This window comes from Felis catus, chromosome D1 (genome assembly GCF_018350175.1).
Source record: "Felis catus isolate Fca126 chromosome D1, F.catus_Fca126_mat1.0, whole genome shotgun sequence".
NCBI lineage: Eukaryota > Metazoa > Chordata > Mammalia > Carnivora > Felidae > Felis > Felis catus.
Genome location: NC_058377.1, coordinates 98,570,683 through 98,589,681, shown reverse-complemented (window position 1 = coordinate 98,589,681; position 18,999 = coordinate 98,570,683). Strand labels below are relative to the sequence as shown.

Genomic DNA, 18,999 nt, shown 5'->3' with positions numbered 1-18,999 from the left:
TTTGTGGAGACAATGGCTTCTGTGCCCAGCAGGTTGCAAATAAATTTCAAATGGAACCTGGCATCACCCTATCCTCTTTTTTAAATGTACAGTATGTTTAAGTGTTTACGTATAGTTGGACAGCAGATCCCTAGAACTTTTCTTCTTGCATGAGTGGAATACTGTACTCCTAGAACAATTCTTCATTCTCCCTATCCCCCCCATCTCTGGCAACTACCATTTTGTTTTCTTTTTCTATGAGTTTGATTACTTTAGATACCTCATTTAGGAGGAGTCATGTAATATTTGTCTTTTTGTAATTGGCTTATTTCATTTAGTATAATGTCCTTAAGGATCATCCATGTTATAGCATATGACAGGAGTTCCTTCCTTTTTTTTTTTTTATTTTTAATAATTATTTATTTTTGAGAGAGAGGGAGAGAACATGAGTGGAGGAGGGACGGGGGCGGGGGGGTCAGAGGAGCCGAAGCAGGCTCTGGGCTGATAGCAGAGAGCCCCATGCAGGGCTCGAACTCACAAACAATGAGATCATGACCTGAGTCGAAGACGGACACTCAATTGACAACCACCCAGGCATCCTGGATTTCCTTCTTTTTAAAGGGTGAATAAAATATTATGTGTCTATGTATGTATGTATACACATTTTTTTAATCCATTTATCTGTTGATGGAAATTTAGGTTGCTTCCACGTCTTGTCTATTGTGAATAATTCTGCAGTAAACATGGGAGGGCAAATATCTCTTCCAGATCTTGTTTTCAGTTCTTTTGGATATGCACTCAGAAGTAAGATTGCTTGGGGCACCTGGCTGACTCAGTTGGTTAAGGGTCTGACTCTTGATATCCGCTCAGATATGATCTTGTAGTTTGTGAGTTTGAGCCTTGCATTCAGTTCTGCGCTGACAGTGTGGAGCCTGCTTGGGATTCTCTCTCCCTTGCCCCTCTCCTGCCATCTCTTGCACCGTTTTTCTCTCAGAATAAATAAATTAAATAAACTTACAAGAAAAAAAAAAAAGAAGAAGAAGTAGGGGTGCCTGGGTGGCTCAGTTAGTTAAGCATCCTCCTTCAGCTCAGGTCATGATCTCACAGTTCGTGGGTTCGAGCTCCATGTCAGGCTCTGTGCTGACAGCTCAGAGTCTGGAGCCTGCTTCAGATTCTGTGTCTTCCTCTCTGTCTCTACCCGTCTCCTGCTCACGCTGTCTCTTTCTCTCTCAAAAATCAATAAACATCAAAAAAAATTATATTAAAAAAAGGAAGTAAGATTGCTGGATCATATGGTAGTTTTATTTTTTGAGGAACCTCTGTACTGTTTTTCACAGAGGCTGCATCATTTACAATCCCACCAACAATGCGCCAATGTTCCAATTTCTCTACACCCTTACCAACACTGATTTCCTGTTTTGTTTTTTTTTTGTTTTTTGTTTTTTGTGTTTGTTTGTTTTGGCAGTGGCCATTCTAATAGGCATGAGGTGGGTATCTCATTGTGGTTTGATTTACATTTCCTGATGATAAGTGTTGTTGATTATCTTTCATATGCTTGTTGGCCATTTGTATGTATGTCTTCTTTGGGTAAATGTTCAAGTCCTTAGCTCGTTTTTTAATTGGGTTGTTTGACTTTTATTGTTAAATTGTAGGAGTTTTTTGTTTTTTTTTTTTTAAGTTTGTTTATTGATTGATTGATTGAAAGAGAGAGAGAGAGAGAACGAATGAGAGCAAGTGAGGGGCAGAGAGAGAGAGAGAAAATCCCAAGCAGGCTCCTCACTGTCTGCACAGAGCCCTGTGTGGGGCTCAAACTTACAAACCACGCAATCATGACCTGAGCCAAAATTAAGAATTGGATGCTTAACCGACTAAGCTACCCAGACATCCCTAGGAGTTCCTTATATATTCTGGATATTAACTCCTTATCTGATAAACGGTTTGCAAATATTTTCTTCTATTCTGTCGATTGCCTTTTTACTCTTTTGATTGTTTCCTTTGCTGTGCATGGGTTTTTTAAGTTTGACACAGCCCCATTTGTTTTTGTTTTTTTGACTGTGCTTTTGGTGTAATATCTAAGAAATCATAGCACTTTCTAGTGTCATAAAGCTTTCCCCCTATGTTTTCTTTCCTTTTTTCTTTTTGTTTGTGTTTCCCTTCTGTGTTTTCTTCTAGAAGTTTTTATAGTTTCAGGTCTTACATTTAGGTTTTTCATTTTTAGTTAATTTTTATATGTGGTATGAGATAAGGGCCTATATTCCTTTTTTTGCATGTGGATAGCCAGTTTTTCCAGTACCAATTGTTGGAGAAACTATCCATTCTCCATTGTCTATGTAGTCTTGACACCTTTGTCAAAGATCATTTGATCACATGTGCAAGCATTTATATCTGGACTCTCTATTTTGTTCTGTGTGCCTGCCTTTATACCAGTACCATACTGTTTTGATAATTGTACTTTGTAATATGTTTTGAAACCAGGAAGTGTCAGGTGTTCAGCTTTGTTTTGCTTTCTCAAGATTGTTTTGGCTATTGCACTGTATGTTAACTAACTGGAATTTGAATAAAAACTCAAAAAAAAAAAAAAGAAAAGATTGTTTTGACTGTTGGTCCTTTGAGATTCCATATTAATTTTGGGATTTTTTTTTCTCTTTCTGTAAAAAACATCATTGGAATTTTGATAGAGATTGCATTGAGTCTATAAATTGCTTTCGGTTAATATGGACGTTTTAACAATATTAAGTCTTTCAGTCCATGAACCTGGGACGTCCTGCCATTTATTTGTGTTTTTTTAATTTTTTTTCAGCAGTGTTTTGGTTTCAGTGTGCAAGTCTTTCACCTCTTTGGTTAGATTTCTTCCTAAGTATTTCATTCTTTTTGATGCCATTGTAAATAGCATTTTCTTAATTTCCTTTTCAGCAGATGTAATCCTTTTAAAATTAAAACAAGAAGGAACTCTCTCTCTTTTTTTTTTCTTTAAATTTCTCCAGTCTAGTGTCCCAGAAGTCCAGCAGTCTTCTCTGCATGCTTTTCTTTTCTTTTTTTTTTTTTTAATGTTTATTTATTTTTGAGACAGAGAGAGACAAAGTATGAATGGGGGAGGGTCAGAGAGAGAGGGAGACACAGAATCTGAAGCAGGCTCCAGGCTCTGAGCTGTCAGCACAGAGCCTGATGCGGGGCTCGAACTCACGGACCGTGAGATCATGACCTGAGCCGAAGTCAGACGCTTAATGGACTGAGCCACCCAGGCGCCCCTCTCTGCGTGCTTTTCTGATTCCTTCTCACACTTGTCTCATAAAGAATTGAGGCAGAAGCTGGGCTGGTCGTTTTCTGTTTGCTCCTTGAAGGCAGAGGAGCATTGTTGTAATATTCATCCCAACAGAGTTGCTGACTATTAGTCCCTCATAGAGCCACTAAATTTGGCAGTTGTGTTTGATGGCACTATTTTGGATATGATGAGGTCTGAGAGAGAAGGGTGCATATATCAGAATGTGTTTATTGTGAGCTCTTTGGCTGGTGGTTCTCAAAGTGTGGTCCCCAGACCAGGAACATCAGCATTTCCTGGGAACTTGCTGGAAATATAAGTTCCTGGGTTCACCCCATATTTACTTAATCAGAAACTTGGGTGGGGGAGGGGGGGATGTAATGTGCTTGTTTAACAAGCTCTGCAGGTGGTTTTGATACACTCTAGGTTAGAGAACACTGTTTTAGACCTTCTGGGAACTCTTTGACACCTCCAAATCTCTATTCCTCCAAATCTCTGTAGTGTACTAAGATCCCTTGTATTATTCATCACCTTTTATTTTGCTTTCATTCTGTGTAATGATATGTTGCTTTAACTCTCACAGTCTCCTCAGGTTCCCTGTCTTCTCTTGGTAACGCGTTCTAACAGAAAGATGTGGAGTTGAGAAATCCTGGATTCGATTTCTAGCTCTGTTGTGTGACCTTGGGCAGCTAAGGAGCCTTTCTGAAAGTCAGTTTCCTCAACTGGAAAATTATGTGAGGGTAAATGAGTTAAGTATCAGTTGCTTTTACAAGGTTAGACGCTCAAGAAATGCCTGCTCTTTTTCCCCTTTATTCTATTACTTTGCTCAAAATACAAAACAAAACAAAAATACCCCTTTGCCGTGGCATAATGCTTGCAGGTTGGCATTATTTTTTGGACTTCAGGCTTTATGGGGTATCTTTGAGATCTCACCTTATAAAATTGGAGTAAGCCAAGTTCATAAAAAAAAAAGTGAGGTGCCTATAAAGGGTGGATAAGGAATGGCTATTGCGATAGAGCTGATACTAGTTACTTCCATTAGTCACTTGCAGCGAACACAGTGAAGTTCTTTATTAGAAAGCTTAATAATACAGAAAGTAATTGAGCCCATAGCAGAGAATAGGGTATTATCTTCATTTTTCCTGCACTCTTAAAAAAAATTTTTTTTTTAATGTTTAATTTTTGAGAGAGAGAGACACATAGAATCCAAAGCAGGCTACAGGTGAGGCTCAAACTCACGAACTGGGAGATCATGACCCAAGCCAAAGCTGGATGCTCAACCTTCTGAGCCACCCAGGCACCCCTTCTTGCACTTTTTTATAGTGATTTGTGAAAAACAAAAAACAAAACTGGTCCTGCCTCTTGATAAGAGAGGGAGCATAAATAACCTTAATTTCCTCAATTCTAAGGCTACCTTCTACATTAAGAGGGAGCCATCCAGGGCAGAAGTATGTTTCAGAAAGATGGAGATCCAGACTGGGATAGGGAGGAAAGAGTAGCAAGGTTTTCTAAATTGACGTTGATATTTCTGACCAATATCAAGAACTTATGCTTTGGACACTGTGAGCAAGTTTGCATTGAGTTTTATCGTTTAAGATCTGTTTCCAAATGTCTTATTTGGTGTCCTGTTATAGTAGCCAGGGCTCCTTTGAGTACAGATGTGATTACTTCTGGCTTGTAATGAACTTCATCGACTTAGTGCTAATGCTGCTGTCGTGACTAGCTTGTATGTTCTTCAAGATCAGGAGCTGTTTCATTCATCTGTTGATGTATAACACACCGCACAACAAAACTTAGTGACTTAAAATAACAATTTTATTATCTTTCATTGTTCTTTGAATAGACTGGGCTCAGAGAGAAAGTTCTGCTGGTCTTGCTTCGGTTTCTCTAGAGTCACCTAGAGGTTCATTTGGGACAGCTAGGCCTCTTCCTCTCCATGCGACTTCTCCAGCCAAATAGCCAGACTTTTTACCTAGCAGCTTAAGGCTTCCTCCCCAAGTGACAGTTCCAAGAGGGAGGAAATGGAAGCTGTCAGTTCTTTCAAAGGCTAGGACCAAGACTGGCACAGCTTGCCACATTCTTTTGGTTAAAGCAAGTAACAGACTGGTCTAGGTTCAGTGTGGGAGGAAACCAAACAAGGGCAAGAATACTAAGAAGTATGGTTCTCTGGGGTCCATTTTTGGAGACTACTATAGGGATCATATCTAACCTATATACTAATATATACCCAATGGTAGACAATAAGTACTCGTGATTTGAATCAGTGGTTGGATAGACTAACAGACTTGTAGATAAATGACTGGTTTTATTAGTTTGGGTGAGGTGCATGTGATCCTTAGGGTTCATATCTTAGGGTTCATATACCAGTGTTTATGCCTCTACAGTACTCATCCTTCTCAACACATGTCTTTTTTTTTTTTTTTTTTTTTTCTGAGGAATCACCTTTTTGAGCATAGTGACTTGAGTGGCCAGAGTGCCCTGCAGACACTTTAGGAGTTGTAGTCCAGGGAAGAAAAGAATAGTCGGTACTTTTTGGATTGTGTGATGGCTACTATATTTTACATACGTTCTTAATTATAACAACTTTGTGAAATAAGGATTCCCCTTTAAATTTGGGCACTGAAGATAATGGACTTTCCCAAAGGTCGCATAGCTAGTAAGTGAAACAAGATGATGAATTTAAACTGCATTCTGATTCTATAGCTAAAACACAGACTTATGATATATATTAGTTACTAAGAGTTTCTCTTGGTTAGTCTCCAACCATTAAGATGTATTAGAGAGTTTTTCAACAAAAGTTAATAGTATTAACATGTGGGGCTGGGTAATTCTTTTTTTTTTTTTTTATTTTGAGAGAGAGAGAAAGAGAGAGAGAGATGGAGAGAGAGAGAGGGAGGGAGGGAGAAAGAGAATCCCAGGTAGGCTTCATCTCACAAATCATCACAACCTGAGCCGAAATCAAAAGTCGGATGCTTAACCGACTGAGCCACCCACGCGCCCCAAGTCTGAATAATTCTTTATTGTGGGAGGCTGTGCTATGTGTTGTAGGATGTTTAGCAGTATCCCTGACCTTTATCCACTAGATGCCAGTGCATCTCTCCACCCGTTTGCAACAACTGTCTCCAGACATTGCCATTTCCCTGGGGGAAGTCCCCTCCATTAAAAATCACTGATAAGTTATTTCATGATTTGCTGTCCTTCAGTTTTTTTTTTTGTTTTTTTTTTTTTTTAATGTTACTTCTCACAAGGAACTGGCAGTGTCTTCAAACCATTTTATAATAGTTACAATAGTATTTGCCTGGTCCTGATGATCTTGAGTCTTGCCTTTCTCTTAGTGCCTTTCTCCACTTTTGCTTTATCTTTTTGCTTTTGTCTGTGAGTCCCCTAAATCAAATGCAGCTGGATAAAGTGGTGTTTGTAAGGACTTTTTTTTTTTACACAGGTATTGATTTAGCAGGCATTCAGATCTCTGAGATTACAAGCATTAGTGCTAGTGAAAAGAAGGCAATTTACATCTTCTAATTATAGTAGAGGGGGAAAGGCGTAATATTTAGTAAGCTGAGAATTAAATGGCTTCCAGGCTCCACAGAGTTAATCTTCAGAGTAGTGTTGATTGACGTGCCAGAGGACATTAATGTGCAATTCTTTTGGGGAACGGGGGAGGAGAGTGGAAATTGCCGTTTCTCTACTAATTGTACTTTAGGTGTCATTTATGACAATTTCATGTTGTCTAGACAGAGGGAAATGGTGGAGAAATTATTCCAGTGGAGTCAAATGCTGAGTCCAAAAGGAATCAAGAAGGTTGCTGAAGTCAGGATCAGGGTGGAAGGGCAAGCAGTATACCCTAGAGCTGAATCAGTGAAAATCAAATGTTACTAAGAGAAGCAGTTCAGAATGAACCCACGATATAAGAAAAGTGGTTGTACTCTGAGCTTTGTGCTAGCTCAAGGGCTAACAGTGGATTGTTTGGGGGCTCAGCTAGAGTCTCTGCCCCTCGTCTATTTCTGTAGATTCCAGAAACCTCATTACTTGAACAGACATGAGCCAGGAAGGCTGCCTCTTTGCCTTTGGTTAGTAAATGCTCCAGCCACTGTGTATTCTTTTTTCCTTGTTCTCTTGTAAGGCTTCATTTACTAAGTCTCTTTGCTCTCCTGATGTTACCCCTAAGGTTTTACTTCATTTTATAATATATAGTGTTTGCAGTATACCAGGGTCAGTGGCCTGTCATTTAAGAACAGATGGCTTTCGTCGAAGGTTTTGTAAATTTCAGGTTGGGAATATGAGTATGAAAAATCATCTAAGAAGAAGTGTATGGATTTGCTGTTATTGAAGCAGTAAATGATTCTACCCAATATATTCTTTGTAAAATTAGTTGGTCTAGAGTAGCCTTTTTGAGGATTATCTATTATTTTTAATAAAATTAGCTGAGAAATTAGGATTATTGGATTTTGTAAATCTCTTCTTGATTTTGGGGAAAATAAGTCGATTAGGATGCACTGCCTCTTAATTAAAATCTAAACCTGTATATCACAGCTGTTGCTTCTCGGATATCCGTGCATGTGAGTATCAGAACTAGCTGTGGGACTTGTCGTCATTGATATGTTCTTATTCATCCTTTGGTGAAAAGCCTCTGATCTAAATTTCTAATTAAAAAAAAAAAAAAAGTCTGTGGTCTTCTGTGAGCAGACCTTCTAAGTCTGCCAGAGAAAATGAATTTGGAGACAGTATAAACACATCCATGTAGATCACCTTGGGCCTTTGAATTCAGATGCTGACAAAAGTGAGTTTTTATTATAAATTGAAATATTATAAGTATCGTCTAATGTGTTGAGGGTATACAAGAGCAAAGCATAGTGGCAACCAATCATTTTATAATTGTATTAAAAAGAACCACCCACCAAACGGTTAGCAGAGGGTCAGGTTTTCCCAGAGCATTCTGGCTGACTTTTCAGGTAAGACTTTGTATAACTAAATACACGGTTGTATGCCGAATATGAATTCTGTTTCCAGCTTCTTTCCCTTTGGTATGTTGTGCTCTGATGTTTTACTGTCTGCTGCACAGAGGCATTGAGGAATACGTTAATGTTTTGTAAAGAGGTTATGGTGAAAGGCATTGTTTTGAGCCCCGTGAATGGTTTATGCTTGATGATAGTAAAATAAGGCCAATTCATAGGACAGGCACTGTGAGCTCTTAATATAGTATATTTGTTTTCTTCTCTGATGGTAGTAGCCTTGTAGCAGTGCCACCTTGCCTTGGTCTACCCCATAACAGGGGCAGGAGTTGCCTGCCAGGCTCCACTGGCAACAGCATGGTGCTGTAAGAGCACCCCTAGAAATAGGGGGCCCTGCAGTGATCAGATGAGTGCCTATTGTTGGATAACTTAAACGATAATTGCCAGTGTGTGAAATGGGGAGGCTTGGATGCCTCCGCTTTAAAGCAAAGATGTCAATTTGGAAATCATAATAGAGGTGTCATTTCAGAACACACAATTATTTTTTACGAAGAATAAGGGCTGTCATCTCCCAGCCCAGGCATGCGCCAAGGAGAGATCGGAGGCTTGCAGAGATTCAAAAATGAATAAGGCAATAGTGCATCCAAGTTTCTTTGGCCTCCTGCCCCTCCATCCCCCTGAAATCATTGCCCTCTTTCCCCTATGAGGTCTCTTTTAGCAATATACCATGCAGGAGCATCTGTGGTAGTTTCTCAGGCAAGTAGCCAGCCTCTGACTTTCTGATTTAATAAGCCTCTCAGGGACCTGGCTGCACTGCATTTATCAGTACAACTATGTCAGCACTTTAACCTGAGCAGCTTAAGTGACCAGAGGGATGAGGAGTGATGTAAGCAGTTTCTGAAAACCTTGTTCCTTTAGGAGTTTTAGTGTGAGTTTTTGGACATCTAGCATCCTTGTCAGAAAGTCGTGGGGTCAGTGAGGGGCAGTCAGATCTTATTTATTCTTCCAAATCTTACGACTGCTGATTTATTCACAGATATTCTTATTGGTCTCCCATTACATGTTAGTTAGGATAGGAGTTTTAATGGGGACAAAAAGATAACTTGGACCCAGTACTTGCTTTCATGTGGGTTGTAGTCCAGTAGCAGAGACAAAACATACTTATCAGTAAGTGTAGTATAAGGTGACTTGGTAGAGACCTTTGAAGGGAGGTTTCAGAATGCAGTGGGGGTCTTGGGGAAGAGAGTATAAACTTTTGGATGGAGGAGCCTTAAAGGATTTTGAGACTTAAAGGATTAAAAGGATTTTTTAAGTTAGAAATGAGGAAAGAGAACTTTCCAGAAAGAAGCAATGGCCAACCTAAATGCATAGATGAGATAGTGAGAGTGTGTTTAGTTTAGCTAGAGCAGTGGTTCTCAAAGTATGGCCTGGGGTGTCTGAAGTCAAAACTATTTTTGTAATAATGTTGAGCTGTTCTCTCTCTGTTTCACAGGTGTTCAGTGGAGTTTTCACTGTGTGACGTGTAACAAGGTTATTATGATTATCATGGATGATGGAATGTATGCTTGTGTTAAAAATTCCTCAATTTCAATTTCAAATATAAATATTGATAGATAAAACCCATATAAACTAAAGCTCCTTGGGGTCCTCAGGAATTTTTAAGAATGTTAAAGGAGTTCTGAAACCAAAAAGTTTGAAAACCACCAGGCTAGAGTGTATCATATATCCAGAAGGAATGAGAAGTTTGGCTACAGAGCTTTGGATACCAAGCTGAGGAATTTGGATTTTATTTTCTAGGCAGAAGGGAGCTATTAGTTTTGGGTTTGGCTTCCCAGAACTGAAATAGCAAATACCACCCAGACATCAAAGCCAGGCTGGGAAATTACTCTTTGGGCGTGGGGCATCAGTGGCCTCTTAGGTTCTCAGAGCAGGCTTTACGTCTCATATAGATCACAGAATTCTGGCAAGTTGGTATTTTCCAGTGATTAGAGAAGGTTTGCACATGTCTATTTGCTTTAGGATATTGATTTTTTTTCTGTGATCTGACAACTAGTTAAAAGAGTATCTTCAGGACATAATTGTTTAGTAAGGAAAAGTTGTCACCAGCTTACTCATTCTGTCTAGACTAGTACCCAAACAGTTTGCTTCTTCTTAACTCTGATATCCATTGGATTTGAAACGAAAGTTCTTTTTTTTTAGATGACCCATCTCACCTGCCCTGACAACTTTGTTCTTTCCCAGAGATCTCTTCCACTTTTTTTTTTTTTTTTTTTTTTTTTGCTTTCTTAGTCATCAAAGGATCTAGGGGATCTAGGGAACCCCCTTGCACATATTCAGAGTATTAATCAGGGAAGGAAGAAATAGCTATGGTCATTTAAAATGCAAGAGGGGTGGTGCGCCTGGGTGGCTCAGTCAGTTGAGCCTCCTGACTCTTGACTTCAGCTCAGGTCATGATCCCAGGGTGGTGGGATAGAGCCATGTTGGGCTTCACCCTGAGTGTGGAACATGTTTAAGATTCTCTCTCTCCCCACCTCTGCCTCTCTCCTCCACTAGTGCGCACGCTCGCTCTCTAAAAATGAAACAAAGTAAAATAAAATGTTAGGAATTTTACAGCCTGAATTGTGTTTCTATTGACTAATGATTTTAGCGGGGCTTAATATTAATTTTGACAACTTATTCTAGTGTGTAATACTTTGATTTCAGGTTTTTCTGTTCCATTTCCTAGTGACTCCACTTTATCTTTCAGAGGATTTTATGTAAGCAAATATTTTAGAGCAGGGATGGGCAGATTTTTTTTCTGTAAAGGACCAGGTAGTTAAGTATTTTAAGGCTGTTACTATCCTGATAGTACTTAACTCTGCCTTCCTGGCTTCAAAGCAGCCATAGACAATATATAAATGAATGGATGTGGCTATGTTTGAATAAAACTTTATAAAAACAGGCAGCTGACTTGGGGCCTGTAGTTTACCAAACCTGCCTAGGGGCATTAGGGCAACTTGATACTTGAAGAAATCCTTTTTAAGAAGTGAGCAATTCTTTTGAAAATGAAGCATTTTCTTTTTAGTTTTCAGTGGTTTACTTTTCAATTTTGTATGTTGAATGTTTTTAATTTTGAAATAATTTCAGAAAAGAAGAAAAGTTGCAAATAATAGTGCAAAGAAATCCCATGTACTCTTTACCCATATTCCCTAAATATTGGCATTTTACCACATTTGCTTTATCATTCTCTCTCTTTTGCTCTATGTATGAGTATGGTTATATTTTGCATATTTATGGCTCTTATATTTATGTATTTGTGCATATTCTTTTAAATGTGGAATTTTCTTAAAGTAGGATGTAGTTTGATAGAGCAGTGGTCTCCAGACTTTAAAAAATACTTCTGTTAGTAAAGGCTTTTTAGCAATCCATGTGTGTTATACATTATGGTCATACATTATAAAACAAAAGTTCTGATATTTTCTTTCTGTTCTCCAGTGGATTGAAATAGCACAACCTTTGTGTGTCTCACTTGGACGCCACTGATACAGAGAACGAACCAGGCAAACTTGTAAAGAAAGAGGGTTTTTGTTTTTTTCCCTGACAGGGGTTCAGTGACTCTTTAAAAACCCTTCTTGGGGCACCTGGGTGGCTCAGTCAGTTAAGCATCAGAATTCAGCTCAGGTCATGATCTCACGGTTTGTGAGTTTGAGCTCCGCATCGGGCTCTGTGCTGACAGCTCAGAGCCTGGGCCTGCTTCGGATTCTGTGTCTCCCTTTCTCTCTCTCTACCCTTCCCTGGCTCTCTCCGTCTCTCTCTCAAGATATAAACAAACATCAATAAATAAATAAATACATTTCTAAATTGTGATCACAGGTCAGAATGAAAAGGTAGCTTCAAGCTTGAATAAGCTTGTGTGAGCCCCTCCTAAGTCCTACCTGATTTCCCATCGTTGAATTGCACGATAGATGGTTAATTCAAGTCACACTTGTGGTGGCCAGTGAAGAAGGCACACAGCTGCCATCTCATCGCATTTTGTATCATTTCCCCATGGATGGCTCTTTGTAGGAAGCTAACTGTAGGAGAGAAAGGTCTTTCTTAGAGGTTCCTAGGAGTGGTGGTCATGTTTACTCATCTAGTAGCTCTTGTTCTTTTCTCTGTTCAATACCAATTGGAGAAGTCTTTTATTCCTTCAGATAGTACTCGTAATTGACGAGAACTTAATGTTTAATCAGTGATAAGTGTGTGGGGGTGCTATTCATAGTAATTGGCTCTGCTGATTTTGTGTATTAGCAGTTAAAATGCCATGTATATATATGGCTTGCCAGTCCATTGTATTGCCTGGGGAGCAAATGGTGCTAGCAGATTCTGTAGTGAGTAGGCACAAGGGATGCATGTTCCAGAAGAACCTCATCAGGGACTCCCCAGAGATACAGCTTAACATTTTGGTTTTACCCTGATTTAAAGAAGTCTTCTTAATTAAGATAGGAAAGTAAGGTGGGAAGTAGACTTTGCAGGATTATAAAACGGAATCATTAAAATTGAAATTATCTAATCCAAACTCTCCCAGTTCAAGAATCTCCTTTATAGCATTCTTAAAAAGTCATCTTCTCTCTGAATACTGGCACAGCCTTAGCATAGAAGTAGGGGGTAATGTTGGCTTCCCAACTTAGTAGCATCATTTTCCAGGCAGAAGTACTTAAGAAGGATATGTGTTGGTCACTCTGCAGGATGCTCTTTGCCAAAGGGCTTCTGCTTACTAAGCAGCCATTTGGAGGATAACAAGCCAGGGCTGTTATGGCCAGGACTGACTCCAGAGCCCTTTGGGATGGAACAAACTTCTCGGTGTTCCAGGGAAGTCAGCTGCTCCCAGGTCTTGCTTCTGTTCTCCAACCTTCCAATTCCTAGAACTAATTCATTAGTAGTGAACAAGTATTTATCTAAGATGGCATAAAAGTCCTGAATAGATACTCCTCTCGAAATTTCACTTTTCTTCTTTCTCCAGTCTGTGTGCCTCTCACTGCCCCCTTCCTCTAACATTCTGTGGTGCAAAACTCCGAGACATACCATTATTTTAGTCATTATTTTATGTGACCCTAATGAAAAGAAAAAAAATCCTGCCAATTAAACGGCGTCATGCATTTATAAGATACATCCCAATTTCAGACATATTATAAATGGGAGGGTGGCTCTTAGAATTGATGAAACATGGCATTTCTGCTGCTGTAAACAGTGATACCATTGAAGATTCAGGTTTTCAACCCGAGAGATGTATTTTATGGCTTTCTTCTCTGCCTCATTGGTTACATTGTAATGTTCTCTCCGGTCAGTAGTAGGACTGTGTAAAGGGTCTTATGTGTGGGGGTTATAGGCCTTGTCTAGATAGAAAGCATCCTGTAACAGTTGGTTGTCCTGGGCAGGAAAGGTAGCAAGCCAGCTTGACAGGGCCTCTGCTATATCTCTTTCCCGGGCTGTTAGGGGAAATGCTTTGGTGAGCCAGTTGCTGGGATAAAGTGACTGCACATGACTATACCTAAAGCCAGCTGGTTTTAATAACAGTGAATTGAATTAACTCAATTGGAAAAGATTGGTAGCTGCTGTCCTTATCCTGCAGATCTGCTTTAAAGAAGAGTCTGGCAGGGAGCCGGAGACCTGTTCCCGGGAGAGCCAGGCAAGATGCTGCTGGAGAGGAACAATATGCATTTCTTTCTGAGACCATTTCCTTTGAAATGTGTTCTCTGGCAGGAGCTTGATTGGCTGCCAAGGCACATTTGAATTGGGAAGCAGTGTGGCAGACATGGCAAACTAGGGGGTCCCTGGGCCACATTTATCAGATGTGTTTAAAGTGGCCCTTGTACAAAGAGGGAAAAAAATGTTTTAGCTAAACTTTAACTGTCAGGAGATTACATAGAGAAGTCCAGATTTCTGGCTTCCCTTAAAAAACAGGAAGAGCCAGTGATACAAAGCCCACCTTCTAGCTTGGACTCACAGTGGATACATACACACTTTTTACCTGCCTGGAGCCTACAAGGTCCTACAGTATAGCATCCTGGTTTGAAGCATTTTGGAGTTCACAGAACTTCATGGAGTCCTGGTGCTGTCATTTAATAGCCCTGTGCCGCAGTGCCATATACTTAACTTTTAGGCCCAGTGTTCTCATGTTTGTATAGTAATGCCTCCTTTTCCAGGTTATGGTGAGATTTAAGTAAAGAAATATATGTGAAGTGCTTAGTATTCACCTGGCACCAAAAAAGTACTCAATAAAATGTGGGTGTATCATATATGCTCAGTTGAACTTATGATTGGGCTAGATTATATAATTAAAGATTTTTGTCAGTTGTTAAGAGAGCCTGAGGAGTACTCCTTCTCACAAAAAGGGTGTAGGCAGAGCAGAATGAGTAGAAGATAAGGGAATGTGGATTAGGGTAACATGGAGGAACTGAACACCAAGATAAATGTTGGCACTACATGATAATCTCTGGGTATGCCTAATTTTCCCCTCCTGTGTTGATCCCAACCTCCTATTTGTCTGCTGGAGATACTACAAATAGAAATAAGATCATGTCTCTGAAGCACTTGTTCATTTCTCACTGAAGAGCAGTATTCAGCATATACAGTGGCCATACCCAGTGTGGGAGCTCTGTAGCTCATTTATTTATTTATTTAGTTTGTAGGAAGGTGTGATCCCAGATAACAGGTGTCAGCTGCAAAGGGGGATGTTATTTATCTCTCCCCCTATTTTTCCTTATGAATGACCTCTGAGTTGGTAATTGACAGGGATTATTGCCATTTTTTTAATCTCTGCTAGGAGGCTGCTGGAGTCTTCCCTCATTTCATTATCCCGTTATGATGGAGCAGGATCCAGAGAGCACCCAATTTACCCAGACCCAGCGAGGTAAGGCCAAAGTGAGAAATGGCACTAGGTTGGGGGGAGGGGCTGCCCTTGGGGTTGCCAAGCTGTTGGAAGCCCCATTCTGTGCCTCTCTGGTCCTGGTGCTCTTTTACTCTTCAGTTACAGTTTTGAGACAGGTGGTTCAGGTGATTGGGAAGTGTTGCAGGTAAGTGAACAGAACCTCTGATGACAGGGAGTTGTGACTGAGCTCTTGTCCTTTGGGGCTCATTCCTATAAGTGGGGCACTTAGAGGAGGGACCTGAGGAGGCCACTGGCAGAGTCACAGGATACTTCTTTTTTGCTAATCAGGGAGGCTGTTGCCATTCAAAGGGACAGCCAAAAGGGAAACAAGTTTTTATTAGTAGGGAAATTACTTACAAATTAAAACTAACCAGCTAACAAAAAATCCTACTTGCTGTCATTTGAGAGAGAATTTAGATTATCAAAAGGCAGAAATCAAGCTCATTCAGATGTTCAATTTTTGGATGCTACCTAAAGGAAGAGATGACTGACAAAAGGGTAACCAAAAAGAACAAGTTGCCATTTTATTAAAGCATTTACCTTAACACTGATTAGAAGATATTTGAAGAGTTCTTGAAGGGATTTAAAAAACAAAAGAAAACATTTAAATGAGTTCATGGCCCACCCTTACCTGATACTGGAAATTGAGGACCAAGGATGGGGTGTCAAGTTGATGTATAACATTTATATAGCGAGCAGTCCTTTGGTGTTGTTACAACCAGACTTAACTGATTCTGTTAATGACCTCAAAAAGGGATAACCTTCACATCATTTAGGCAACACTAGAGCTCATTGTGAGGCTTTGCCAAAAGAAAGAGTAATTTATAATGGTGGGGTTGGCAAGTTAACAAATAGAGGTTAGATAAAAGCTAAATGAGCTTTGCTTTATTTTTGTTTGTTTTTTAATGTATTCTTTAAGGTTATTCTTGAGAGAGAACGAATGGAGGAGGGGTAGAGAGAGAGGGAGACACAGAATCTGAAGCAGGCTCTAGGCTCTGAGCTGTGAGCACAGAGTCCCACGTGGGGCTCAACCCCACGAACTGTGAGATCATGACCTGAGCCAAAAGTCGGGCGCTTAACCAACTGAGCCACCTAGGCACTCCAGTGAGCTTTGCTTTAGATTAAGAATTTCAAGTCTGGAAAGGCCTGTAGATAAGGTTCATTCTAGGGATATTGAGTGATTTTGTTGTTGGCCACAGTGGTGTCATGATACTGAGTGTTCTTTCTGAGAGACTAATGAAAAGATTCCCCATTACCCTCTTGCTTCCTTTTCCATACCCCAGAAATGGCAAATCCAAGGATCAGGGAATATGGGGAGGCAGCTGAGATGACGGCCAAACATGGAAGTGTATGTCTCTAATCATACTTAAAAGTAATAAGTCCTAAATAAAAGAAAGAAATTTTTGGCATCAATCAAATGACTCTGAAACACTAAGAGAACTTCTTGCTATAAAATAGTTTCTTTTAGGACAGCTATAGGAATCTCATCCCTAGAATTTTTAACCTGACAAAGTTTAATGGTAATTCTTAAAGACCATTATTTGTCTTCCTTTCATGTAATAAATCTTTTATTTACTCCCACTCAGATCTCTTTATCACAGAAAGTGTCATACTTTGTGGTGTTGCTATTTTTACATTTTCCCTCTGAACACAAAATAGGTTTTCTTGGAGGAGAAAATATTCTTCCTTGAAGAAAACTTGCAGTTTATTAAACATTAAAAATTTTTGCTTGGAACACTTCAGAGTTTGGTGATTATACAGCTCTTCAGTAAGAGGATGATTGCTACCTCATTGCTGGTTGTTTAATTAGTTTTTCCTCTTAGACTTCACCCTACACAGTATATATAGGTCAAAGTGTTTGTGAGATGATTCAGCATTCAGATCCTTAGCTTTCCCTCTGGCTACCTACAAAGACAAGGCCAGGATGTACTTGTATTTAATAATTGTGCCAGGAATCCCTTTTTCTTTGCCATTGATGCATAGTTTTGTAGCTTAGAAGGAATTCCTATGCCATAGTGAAATTAAACAATTAGGTTACCTAGTGCTAAAATTGTGCCCTTACATAAAAGGGCAATCTTATTGTCTGCATCAACATTCTTTCTACTTCTGTCGCCAATAATATAATTTTCCCATTAGTTACTAGAGTGGGTTAACAACTGAGAAATGTGTATACTTACAGACACTTTTCAGAATCCATTCCAGAAGAAGAATCTTCATTCTGCTCTTGAAATGTTTTTTACACTCTTTTCTAGTCTGGTTGACTTGACAATTTAACCATCAATGGCTGACTTCTGGAAAATTTCTGTATATTTAGTAGGTAAAGGAACAACTCAAGAGTGCTGACTTTTGTCTCTTGAAAATTTAAGATTCTTGGTTCATCCTTGCAAAATGCATGGCAACAGGGGCCCACATGGATAATGGAAGCTCCACACATTGAGACTTTTAAGAAATGATTCTTGTACTCTGATGATCTTGGCCAAGACATCTGTGTATCCCATGCTGACCTGCTGTATGATTTGGATTCAGTGATGCCAAATGCAGTATATTGTTCTGTAGCAAAGACTTTTGAGTTCCAAAGATTGTCATTTGGCCTTCTAGGGAATTCCATTTGATGATTGGCCAGAAGGATACCACCTCTGATGACTGGCATTTCAGAGACAGCCTTAGTTCCTATAGCAGGTGACTGCAGAATCTCCTTTGTTCTGAGTCAGTAGACATACCGAGGTTTTCCCAGAAACTTTGTTTAGGGGTAAGGAAATGTAGGGCAGCAGGATTTTGTAAATACTTTCCCTACCATTTGGATGTAACTGTTATTATTTCCATTCTCAGTCAGTTTTTCCAGATTTCCATTAAATATATGTTATGTGTGTGTACACACATACATACTTTTTTTCCTTTTATGTTCAAGCATTATAGAAGTTAAGATTCCCAGGAATCCTCATTAGAATTGCTGTGTTTCCTTTAGTTTTTTGTTCTAATTACAGAAATATATGTTTTTGTATACATATTAGTATATGCGTACCATTCTTCAGTTTTTCTCCCACTTAAATTTTTGTTTTAGAGGGTTTTTCTTGTGTGTGTATAGGGATGATTTATTCTTTTTAATAGTTACATAGTGTTTCTTTGTATGGATATAGTTTATTTCTTTAACTTGTTGGTGGGCATTTGAGACATTTCCTAGTTTTTCACTAATGCTAACAACATGTATATATCCTTGTGTTTTTCTGTATGATAAGATTCCTAGTGGAATTGTTGAGTCAAAGTGTATTGTTCTGCTCTCACTTTCTTAGTATATAGCAGTCTTGTGAAAGATGGAGGAAAAACTTGAGAAAGGGAATGTGGTAAATTGTAGCAGACACTAGGCGTTTTCAGGGGTATGAAGACACTAAGACACAGACTAGAGGTCTAGACTAATTCACTGAGAATAGCCACAGTAAGGAAGAAGAAAAAGGAATAACTGTTGCCTCCTGTATTGCTTAGTGCCCATGTCACCTCGGATGCTCTATTGTAAGAAATAGAAAAATCTTTTCTTCCCTGTGAGATTTTGTTTTCCTGAGTATATTTTACTCTCTTTTTCAATCCTGAATATTTTCTCTGTGTTACGAATGTCTGTGAGTAACCCATTAGAGCTGAGAGGTTCAGAGAGCTCGCTTTAGGGAGCTAGGGCAAATATGGAGCTATGTGGATTTGTTGGAGAAGAAAGAAGACCTGGTGAAGATGGTACCTTCTCTAGTCATGTCCATTTTGCCATCTCCTGGCCTCTATTCTCTTGTATAAAATGAAGGGAGAGCTGGCCTTTAGATGGTGGCTGTGGTCCCTTTTCATTTCTTATATTTTGAGTCTGGATGGTTGAAGAAGGCTGTAAATCCGTATGAATGGCACCCTGAGAAGCTAAAATGGGTCCCTAAAGAAACTAAAAA

General features: G+C 39.4%; 1 protein-coding gene across 9 annotated transcripts in view; it reads left to right on the top strand.

Annotated features, from left to right (window-relative positions):
- The window catches only part of AMBRA1 (autophagy and beclin 1 regulator 1), a 179,078-nt gene that overhangs the window by 53,516 nt on the left and 106,563 nt on the right, over positions 1 to 18,999 (top strand). For 5 of the 9 annotated variants that reach the window (XM_011286774.4, XM_011286780.4, XM_045039218.1 and 2 more), the window contains one exon: positions 14,975 to 15,061. The exons of the other annotated variants lie outside the window; for them this stretch is intronic. In XM_011286774.4, coding sequence (XP_011285076.1) covers positions 14,975 to 15,061 — 87 coding nt within the window. The remainder of the gene's footprint in view (positions 1 to 14,974; positions 15,062 to 18,999) is intronic. 9 annotated transcript variants of the gene reach the window in all.